The sequence below is a fragment of the Ctenopharyngodon idella genome, chromosome 2 (genome assembly GCF_019924925.1).
Source record: "Ctenopharyngodon idella isolate HZGC_01 chromosome 2, HZGC01, whole genome shotgun sequence".
In the NCBI taxonomy this organism is placed as follows: Eukaryota; Metazoa; Chordata; class Actinopteri; order Cypriniformes; family Xenocyprididae; genus Ctenopharyngodon; species Ctenopharyngodon idella.
Genome location: NC_067221.1, coordinates 17,420,369 through 17,431,034, shown reverse-complemented (window position 1 = coordinate 17,431,034; position 10,666 = coordinate 17,420,369). Strand labels below are relative to the sequence as shown.

The 10,666-nt window shown below is 37.2% G+C and overlaps 2 protein-coding genes across 2 annotated transcripts in view; one reads left to right on the top strand and one right to left on the bottom strand.

Moving 5' to 3' along the window:
- Window positions 1-461: 461 nt before the first annotated feature.
- zgc:110269 (probable flap endonuclease 1 homolog) lies at window positions 462-5,494 on the bottom strand. Its single transcript, XM_051878160.1, has 11 exons — window positions 5,297-5,494; window positions 4,970-5,045; window positions 4,691-4,793; window positions 4,544-4,598; window positions 4,072-4,133; window positions 3,823-3,959; window positions 3,653-3,713; window positions 2,558-2,689; window positions 1,090-1,235; window positions 878-1,019; window positions 462-797 (listed from the first exon to the last, which is right to left on the bottom strand). The coding sequence occupies exons 1-11, from the start codon at window positions 5,376-5,378 to the stop codon at window positions 741-743; spliced, it is 1,053 nt and encodes a 350-aa protein (XP_051734120.1). The 5' UTR covers window positions 5,379-5,494; the 3' UTR covers window positions 462-740.
- A 485-nt stretch (window positions 5,495-5,979) lies between these two features.
- Window positions 5,980-10,666, top strand: part of atr (ATR serine/threonine kinase) — a 30,455-nt gene continuing 25,768 nt past the window's right edge. The window contains exons 1-5 of the mRNA XM_051869686.1: window positions 5,980-6,204; window positions 6,326-6,417; window positions 8,145-8,297; window positions 8,384-9,255; window positions 10,418-10,599. Of these exons, the coding sequence (XP_051725646.1) occupies window positions 6,149-6,204; window positions 6,326-6,417; window positions 8,145-8,297; window positions 8,384-9,255; window positions 10,418-10,599 (1,355 nt within the window). The 5' untranslated portion in view covers window positions 5,980-6,148. The remainder of the gene's footprint in view (window positions 6,205-6,325; window positions 6,418-8,144; window positions 8,298-8,383; window positions 9,256-10,417; window positions 10,600-10,666) is intronic.

The window sequence follows — 10,666 nt, the reverse complement described above, 5'->3', positions numbered from 1 at the left end:
AGTCACCAAGTACCATTCTGATGAAGTAAAAAATGTTAAACATTGAAAAGACCACCAAAGGGTTAAACAATGCGATGAAACTTCATAGGAACAGAAAAGCCATGTTATTGTGTCACTATGGTATCCTATCCAAAAACATGGTAATATCATGGTGCTTTCTTATGTATTATGGCACTGAATGATTCCCATATTCATGCAGAACATGGTACCCCAAGGTACTTTAAAGATTACCATGGTATTGCAAAGCTAAAAAACCATGGCATTACCAAATTACCATGTCCAAAAACATATTAGATTGGTACTTTGTAGTTTTTGGATGGATCAAATACAAATACAAAACACAAAATCTCTCTCTCTCTCTCTCTCTCTCTCTCTCTCTCTCTCTCTCTCTCTCACACACACACACACTGTACTATATGTATATATAGGCAATAAGGTAATGAACCACATTAAACACAAGCCACACTAGTATCATATTATAATATATAAAGCAGAGTATACATTTATAAATGAAAAGAGGTTTACTGTAATGTAATACAGGCTTCCAAACATAAAAGTTACAAGCATTCATTAAAATATATCTTTTCTTGGCACTTGTTTTTTACATTATGTTGACATTTGAACATGATAAAATACTTGGTAAAATAAGGATCTAAAACAGATATATGCCATTATACTTTTAACTCTTCTGTCCACATGATGATCAATGCGTTAAGATACAAAATTAAAAAAGGTCCGCCCTATTCAATTTTTGATCGTTTTCTCCCACTGGATCCTCCCACAGCTGCAGATTCAGCCTAGAAAAGGAAGTCAAGATTGTTTGTTACAATGTTCAAGCAAGCAATCAATTTACAATACTTCTAAATTGACATCTAACCTTTCTCCTTCGTGTTGCAGGGAAAAAATCTTCGAGTCTTGACTGTCTAGTGTGGCCCATTTTCTCATCCACCTCCCTCTGCTTCCTTCTCTTTGAGAGAGACTCACGAAACTTCTGCATGCGTCCCCGCACCCTTTCTTCCCTTAAAACAGCGAACAAGGTCACATACCCAAATCTCAGATACTATCAAACATTAGAACACAGGGACATACTTCAAAGGCTTCTCCTTGCACAGGAACTGCACCAGACCCTCTTCATCAGGCTCACTCCAGGCCAGAACAGGGTCGTCAATTTGTGGGGTTTCAAAAAACAGCTTGCGGGCATCCTTGTACTGCCAATTTTGAGGGATAGGGTGTGTCTGTAAGAATTGACAGCCAAAGTCACCTTTATTTTTGTTGTATGAACAGCAGCCTGAACATTCTGTTTAACATCTATTTTTGTGCTCCACAGATAAATGAAAATCATATTGTAGAAAGCAAATGAGGGTGAATAAGTCATGACAAAACTCAGAATGCTGTCTTCTAGTGGGATCAGCTTTAAAGTCACCATGAAATCAAAATGGACAATTCTTATTTTTTAAGGAAAATTGCAGTGTATATTATTGATGATTTATCTATGCAGTTTTTTTTTTAATTTCATGTGTCCTTGTAAACTTTAATTAAAAACATTAATTTCCCATCCCCTTGCACTTACATATCTTCATTGATGGTGTGAGCACAATAATACTGATGACGACAACGATTCAATAATTTCCTGATGGACAAAATCCTTCTCCTACACTTCTTCTTGTTCAAGAAGCCATTTCAGTCAGATATACATTATAATAGGCATAGGTGGAGCGTGTGTAAAACTTGAAACTAGCGTGGAATTTTCTCACTCAAACCACTGCCTGCTGCTGCTTCCGATTGCTTTTAGAGGAAAGAGCTACCCATAACTGCTGGTCTAGGATCAGTTTTCTCCGTAATAATTATAGCATAATGGCGAAACAGAATTTGGTGTTTGCACTCGAGAACGTCAAAGGTTTCTATTTACAACATATTTTGCGGCGTTTAGCAATGTGGCCAATCACAGACATATCTGTTGATTTCTTGAATGCAATGGCCAATCAGACATGTTTAAGTTAGAATCCACTCACCGCTCAAAACGCTCGCAAATCCTCTCATAATAAGTCAACTTATAACAAAAAGTGTAGACATTATGTAGTATGTAGGCTAAATAAGAGATTCATTGTGCAGTCAGCTTCATTGATTATAGTGGAATTTTATGAGATCACGATGAATTGTGTGCTTTGTAGGCACTATGTATTATCCATTCAGAATTTGAACAAAACTTTTGTTTTATTGCATTAGGTTAGGCAATGGTTATTTATTATTCGAAGTGGCTGATATGTCAAATCACACATACAGTAAGCTTGCTTTTCTGTTTGAATTATAGTGGTTTGTGATTGTAGCGACTTTAATAACAAATAATTTATTGGGAGCATTTATGCTGGGGCGTGTAGGTTGTTGCTAACTATTTTATGACTTTTATTAAATGTGTTTTTGAGGAGCCTTATCCTGGATTTAGTTCACCCTCCGCCTATGATAATAGAGAAGAAAAGACGATCCCAATTTCCGTTTCATGTCGACTTTAGCAGGGCTCGATTTCTTTGGTTTATAAGATTTTTTTCTGAACAAGTACCTTTCTGTTGACATGTTCCATCACACCCTCAATTGTATGATGTTGTTTAATAAGCTTCAATGCCCGACTTGGCCCAAGACCCCCAATCTTATCACAGTAGTCACAGCCCAGCAAGATACACAGGTCAACAAACTAGGAAAGAGACACAGAAAGATAAATTAAACAAACAAAAGTTCTGTTTTTTCTCCAAATGACTTTCCAAGGCTATTTTAACAAAAACTATATAATTCAAATATTACTTGAACTCAAAATTAAGTTACAACTACTACATGTAGGCCCTGTTTAAACCTGGTATTAAGATGCATTTTAGTCAATCTGATCACAAGTGGACGATGCTAAATACAGGTGTAAATGGGATCTAAAACGTTTTGAGCTTGTCCACTTTCATCCACCAATTTCAAAGGAAGTCAAAAACACATTCGACCAGATTGCTTTCATAGTGTAGATGCTCATGTGGTCAAATGTGTTCGAACAGCCTCAAAAAACCGCCTTCTCTCCACCTCCTGACCTAATGCGTAAACATTAGCACACTAGCCAGATGGGATTTAAACTTTTTAAACTCAAGTTTGGTTTGAAGTGGAAAAATGTACCAAGCACAATGTTCTCTCACTATTCCTGATTTCAAACACACACTCACCACGTTCGACATGGTCTTGCGGCTATCAGAGCAGAAACTATAGCTGCTTCTCTCAGTATGATTTCCTGTCATCTCTGGGCGCGTTCATATGTAAATTGCACACACTTATTTTGTCCATTAGATCGAAAGATCTGAAAAAGCCCATACATTTATCCGCCCATAGACCCTCCCCTCGAAGAAATCAGGACAGAAGTGGCAGAAAGTGGACAAAAGAGACAGATTAAAACACCAAGTGTAAACGGGTATGTGTCTCCCTCGTCTACTTGTGATCCGATCGACCAAAACACATCTTAATACAAGGTGTACTTAGGGCCTTAGAGGTGATTCTAATTACATCGAGACATGTAGCTTAGCAGCTATTGAGAATCAAGGCCTGAGATTTTTTTCCAAAACACAGAGCAATCAATTTAAGAAAAGGCAAAACAATGAATGACTAGAATAAAGACTGAATGTTTTACCTGTTTATATGTCAGCTGTAGAGCTTCCAATAGCTTTGGTAAGGAGTACTCTGTCACCTCACTGTATGAGAGAAATTATTTAAGGACATAACCATGATAGCTATTGCTGTATTTTAATAAACATTACTGTAACTGTGTTATATAATAATAATAAATATATTTTTTCTCACCTATCTTTTTTTGCATTGAGTTGGCGGAGAAGAACAGTCCCTCCAAATGCCAGTGTGTCCATGTCCTCTGAGGCTACAGCATTAACTGTGCCACTTTTGACCAGGTGGGCACACAGTGCCTCTGCCTCACCTGGAGCCTGACATTCACAGTGATGTGAAAATAAAACCTCTCAAATTCATATGATAGAGTAGTTACTTGTATAATGCTAACAAAATTAAATAGTAAACAAAATAAATAAAAAAAAATACCTTGATACATGGCACACCCATGAGCTGTAGGAGACGTAGGCAGTCTTGTTTAAAGTTGGACACTAAAAATGTTCAAAACAATGTGTATAAATATCATAGTCACCAGCAAATTGGGAATAGTGACTAGTAGAAATAACATAAAACTATACAATATAGTTATAAGAATAAGATTTATTAAGAAATATTTCTATTTCAAATAAATGCTGTTATTTTGAACTTTCAGTTCATCAGAAATCCTGAAAAAAAAAGTATTACAGCTTCCACAAAAACATTAAGCAGCACAACTGTTTTCAACATTAATAATAATAAGAAATGTTTCTTAAATCAGCATATTATAATGATATCTGAAGGATCATGTGACACTGAAGACTGGAGTAATGATGCTGAAAATGCAGCTTTGCCATCACAGGAAAAACATTACACTTAAAAATATATTAAATTAGAACACAATTATTTTAAATTCTCCACACACCTGTGTTGGGTCTCTGTGAGCTGTTCCAGCCTGTGGTTTGAGCTCTTTTCTCCAGCTAGAGGAATTATATGACATATTATTAATTACAAATGAATTGTAAAATTATTATATGTAATTATTAAATAATTTTATTAGATTACATCTCACCACAGCGCTCTTTTGACTGGGTGGTTTGCCATCAAGTACAAAGACAGGCTTGATGTCATGCTCCAGGAAAGTAAGAGTGCGGTAAAACAAGCCTGCCAGAGGGCTGCAACATCAGATGTTCATATTTGTAAGGTAATACACACACACACATAAAGAATATATATATATATATATATATATATATATATATATATATACACACACACACACAAAGGATAAAAAGCTCACAAGATATACAAAAGAGAAAAGACACTTATTTTAATTCATTTTTAAGCAAACCTTTGCTTCAGATGGCTAGGGAGAGCTGAGCGAAACTGATTCACCACAATAGATGTATCCAGTGCGATAATCTTCCCTGGATCACAGGAACATGACAGTTGTTACAGAGTTTAGGCAAATATAACAGATCAAAAAGAATTTTGAGTAAGTTAGATGGCGACTAATTCTGAAGTGCACATTTGAGATACATTTTCTCCGCCTGTCAATGGCTTTTCTTACCGTTTTCTTTTCTTTCAAACAGGCAATTACATTATTGTATATTATTTTACGTCGATTTGCTCAATAAGCTTTTTCGGTTATATTTTAACTGTAATACATTGATCTTACCCGAATAATCACCGATCTCTTTGTTGCGCGTAGACGCTGGCGCGTCAAAATGAATTAAATGCGCTAACTTTGTAATCCCCATATTAAATTAAAAACGTTTTTGACTCATACGTGCTGGTAGGACGGTTGTTATTGTCCTTCATCGTACAGCTTCATTTCCGCATGGTCCCCAGTTAGTTGCCATGGTAACAGCGCTGATAGGCCACCGCGACTTCGCGTCACCAACACGTTTCTGACCATAGATGTATACATAGACAACGTAGGAAACCGTAGTTAGACGCATGTATGAATATCTATATCTACAATAGACTTCAGCAGATGAGTTTGCTAAACTGACACGACATTAGAATGTTGTCATAGCAAAAGTAAAAACAATGTCATAATACAAACCTGTAATATTGAGTTAATACATCTAAAACACAAAACCAACACATTATCACATTCATCTGTGAAAGGTTATCCCCTTTCTTCTTTTACATCTCTTAAATCTCTTTACTTTAAATTTCACAACCAGAAGCTGCAGTGTTGTGGCATCATTGTGAGCGATGACACGCTTACCGTTCCAAGATGGCGGGCGCGGCGACGTGTCTGTGTCCGTGTCGGGCGAATGTGGCATCTACGTATATATATCTATGTTCGCGACTGCAAAGTCTGGAAACAAACTGACCCAACTCGTTTGCCGTAGTCGAGCTCCAGCGTGCAGTGCGAGAATAGTTTTGAAAGTGATTCGTGTGTGAAAGCAGAGGATGTACAGACTGCGAGTGTAAATGTTTGTCTCAGTATTTTATTAGGTCAACTCGGCCTAAGCATTTCTTTGTATATATAAAAAAAAAGCACATTTAGCAAGTAAAGATGGAGCAAGGACTAGAGATGTCAGCAATGATTCCTGCATTGCAAGAACTAGCCAGGTAACATCAATGGCTGCTAATGGCGATAGATATTCTCACGTTAAATACTCCTGACAAGTGTCCTCAACACTTCAATATTTAAAAAATAAAGCTCATACAAGGCCTCTTATGTCTTTTCCAGTGCCAGTTCAGTTGAGTACAACCAGGCTGTACAGAAACCACGTCAGATACTGTGTCAGTTCATTGACAGGATACTGACAGATGTTGATGTCGGTAAGGAAAAATGCATTGTATCTTGGAGTTGAGGATATTTGTGTTATGTCAAAATGTTTTTTACGAGAACATCTCAAAATGCTGCCATCGTTTACTCACCCTCATGTTGTTTGAACCCATGCAAAATAAACAACGCAATTAGCTGCAGGTTGACTTCACATGGATAAAGAATTATAGTTAAAACTGTTAATGTGGAGCCCTCTAGTTTAGATTATGCTCTGAAAAAGTATATTTTACATATTACATTAAACAAAAATATCAATACAAACATTGCATAAATTAAAAATAAGGAATTCCTTTCCATTACTTACAAAGTTCTGGGTTCTTGTCACAAATGTTTTCCATAGTTTACAATAGTTGCAGATCTCATTGTTATGAACTGAACAGCTAAAAACACACACAACAATTCATACACTAGATGGTAGATTACATATGTATATGTATATACACAAACATGCATACTTGCGTTATGTCCCAATTTATCATACTAAATAATCCTATTATATATATATATATATATATATATATATACATACATACATACATACATGTATGTAAGCAGTGAGGTACAAGAGGCTGTGCTGTATCGTGAATAAGTCACGGCTGAAGGGCGTTGTTAGGCACAACGCGAAGCGGACTTATTCACGATAAAGCACTAGCCTCGAGTACCTTATTGCTTTTATAAAACGGTTACCACACAATACAAATATTAAAGCCAAATATATGTATCAATGCAACTTTCATGAAGTAAACTTTCACTAAAGCCTTCCTTCCGCCGGAAAAAAATAGTCCCTGACCGTGACCAGCAACAGAAGTTACATTATTACGCCATTAGATGGCGGCAAAGACTGTCTTTATGAGTGTGTCACTCAGTAGCGAAGACTTTTACATTGAAAACACTGAATTGTTGTGAACACGGAACAAGACGCAACTGACAAATGCTTTGACTAGCGCTGTCAGTCACGGGAAAAACCCCTTAACTGTTAAAAGGACAAGATAATACATCGGACATTTAAACAGATTTTTTATTATGAACGTAGGACTGACCTGAAGGAAAATGCTAAATCTGAATGCAGGTAATAAACTCGCTCACTCGATCTTTTTCTCACAATACTCTTCTACATAATACAGTAAGCTTCAATGAACAATATCAACTGAGAACATACAGTTTACGTTGCTAAGAGTGGTTGCTAAGGGTGTTGTGTAGTGATACACAGAACCATTGGGTGAAGCCGTCATAGCTGTGTTTAAAACAAAGCTATTGACCAATCAGAATCAAGGACAGCAACTAACTGTTTTATATATATATATATATATATATATATATATATATATATATATATATATATATTAGTATCGTTTAGTACCATAAATACTAGTTTACCCAAAAATGTCACCCTCATGTTGTTGCAAACTTGTATGGCTTTCTGAAGAACACAGAAGAAGATTTTAAAGAAAATTTTAATTTTAAATTTAGATTTTAAAGTCACTAACAAGTTTTTGTGACAATTCACTTTAATTGTATGGACAAAAAAACAAAAAACATTTTTTTTTTGTTGTGTGTTTGAACTGTCCCTTTAAAACAAGTTAACAGAATATTTAATTCTGTTGGATATTTCTCTTCATCTCTTTCCACTATCGGTTTTTAGTACAGTAATTTTTTAGATGTTTATCTTCTTATGTTTATATAGTCTATTCATTTTTTTCTTATCTCTTTCACATTTTAGTTGCTTTGGAGTTATGTAAGAAGACCAGTTTTGAGCCAACATGTGTGATGCTGCTGGACTTTGTGCAGCACATTATTAAATCCTCTTCGTTAATGTTCATAAACCCAGCGTTTCTTCCAGATCACTTCAAAAACTCAGAGAACAGCTGCACTGGTAAGTTGATATAGTTTACATTATCGCTGCCAAAGTTCTGCACAACTATCTTGCTTAGATTGTCTGCCTTCCTTCTCCCTTTATAGATTTCAGTAAATGGATCATCAACCGCCTCTTGCGAATTGCTGCTTGCCCAGAGTGTGAAGATCTTCACACAAAGATCTCATCAGTCATCTGTTCCTTGCTTCACCTTTTCAGAGCCAAGGGTCCAGTCCTATTTTGCCTGTTTTCCACAGAGCTAATAGGTTTAATGCAAGATCTAGTGCATAAGAATTTCATGGTCAGGCCATCACCACAATGGCCAGTGGTGGTGGAACGCTTCTCCATCAGGTCTGCAGAGTCTGCTGTTTACCTGACCCCTACCATCCTTCAGCTGTCCTCATGTGCTTCAGCTCAGATGTTGTTGGTAACTTCAATAACAGTGCTGACAGATATTTTGCAGGGCATTTTCTTCCCAAGAGAAGTGGGCATCATATGGAACTCTACTTGCCTCATGCTGTCTAATGGGAGCCCGAAGCTCAAGGCAGCATCTATGGTGCTTTTAACTCGCATTGTAACTCTAGGAGGTTTTCCTGAAGACCATTCACAGCCATTTTTCTCTGCTTATTTGCATCTCCTGGACTCATTGCCTGCTTTTGAAGAGTCAGAGCTCAGTGTCTTTGGCAAGGATTTCCAGAAGCTCTCTCAATGTGTTTTCCTGCCAGAGGAAGGTGCTCACGGCAGGTTTGAGAGAGTCCATCTAAACATGCTGATGGAGAGGCTTGAGAAACTGGTGGTTGGTGGAGCACTAGAGCAGTTGAAGGTAATGGAGGTGAAAGCTACACTTTGTGAAGTCTTCTGCTTTGTCCTCGAGTTTGTTCCTCCCGGATATGAGTGTGCAGTGCCGATCCGGAAGGAGAGAGTTGCAGCCATTTGCAAAGCTGTTATTAAGACCATTGGAACCCAGGACCAGCAGGAGGTAAAGGGTCAAAGGAAAAATTAATCCAAAAAAGACAATAACCCATATGTTTTTCTGTTTTTTATCAAACACAAAATAATAAGTCTAGCCAAAGGTCCAGGCTGCTCTTTTCCATACGTTAGTATGGGAGCATGACATGTCAAGCTTCAAAAATGACAAAAACAAGATTAAAACATCAGAGATATCTTTTGCTTATCACACGCAAGAACAAACCTCAAGCAAGCACGTTTGAGCTTCCATTTTCCATATTTGATGTGTTTTACTTATGTGTGTTGATCAGTGTTTATATATGAATAAAAGCCTGTTCATCATTAGGGCTGGGACAATAAATCGATTCATCTCGATTTTGTAGATTGATTCTGAAATTTTCTGATTGCATTGCGATTCTCTCTTGAATCCATTCTAAGCTTAGTTTTTAACAGCAGATGGCGCTCTAGGCTAGTTTTTAATCGCACGCTCATGCTCACGCACGAAGAAGAGCGCTCATACATTCGGCTACATACTTGCACCTGAGAATGTTTTTATGACGTGAGATTAATGTAAACAGCCCACTGCAAACACCCTTGTAATTCGTGTCAACCTTTTTGAACTTTATGAATGATTATTTTATAGAAGGTTCAATTGGTGTAAGGAATTGGAAGCAGGCAGAGTATGGCTGTTTCTAAAGCACGCAGTGCCATCTACTGTTAAAAACTAAGCTCAGAATGGAGAGGGAGAGGGAGAATCGCAATGCTTTCGGAAAATATCAGAAACGATCCAGAATCAATTCTCGATTCGAGGTTCAGCCCTATTCATCATATAAAGTGACCATGCCTATTCAGAAGGCTTGGATTAAACAACTCGATTCACCACTGGAATACTTTTACAATCTCTTTATATACCTTTTGAATTGTCATAGCTTTAGGGAAATTAACTTTGAATGGAGAGACAGAAATCTCTCAGGTTTTATTAAAAATATCTAATGGGTTTGGAACGACGTGAGGGAGAGTAATTGATGACTGAATTTTCATTTGTGGGTGAACTATCCTTTTAAATTGTTGTTAGTTTAAAATCTTGCCATACAGTAGCTCAAATCTCATTTTCACTTCATACGTTAGTATGTTGTTTGAAGTCGTAAAGTGGTGATGTATTGTAAAGAGTAACATTTTCTGTTGAAAACTAGCAAAGTGTGGAAGGCTACCTGTACGCTGCCCTCAGGACAGACGCCATTGCTGCAGTGCAGGATATGCAGGCCGGTGTTTCTGACTCTGCTGATCCTAGTATGTATGAAGAGGAGGTTCCAGCCAAACGACCAAACCTCTCTCTTCCAACCCAACTAAGGAGCGAGGCCAAAACTCAGCCAATGTATGCAGTTCTCTGTCCCCACTCAGTCTCTGCTGTCCTCTCCTCTTACCATGTGTAAAGATGAGCT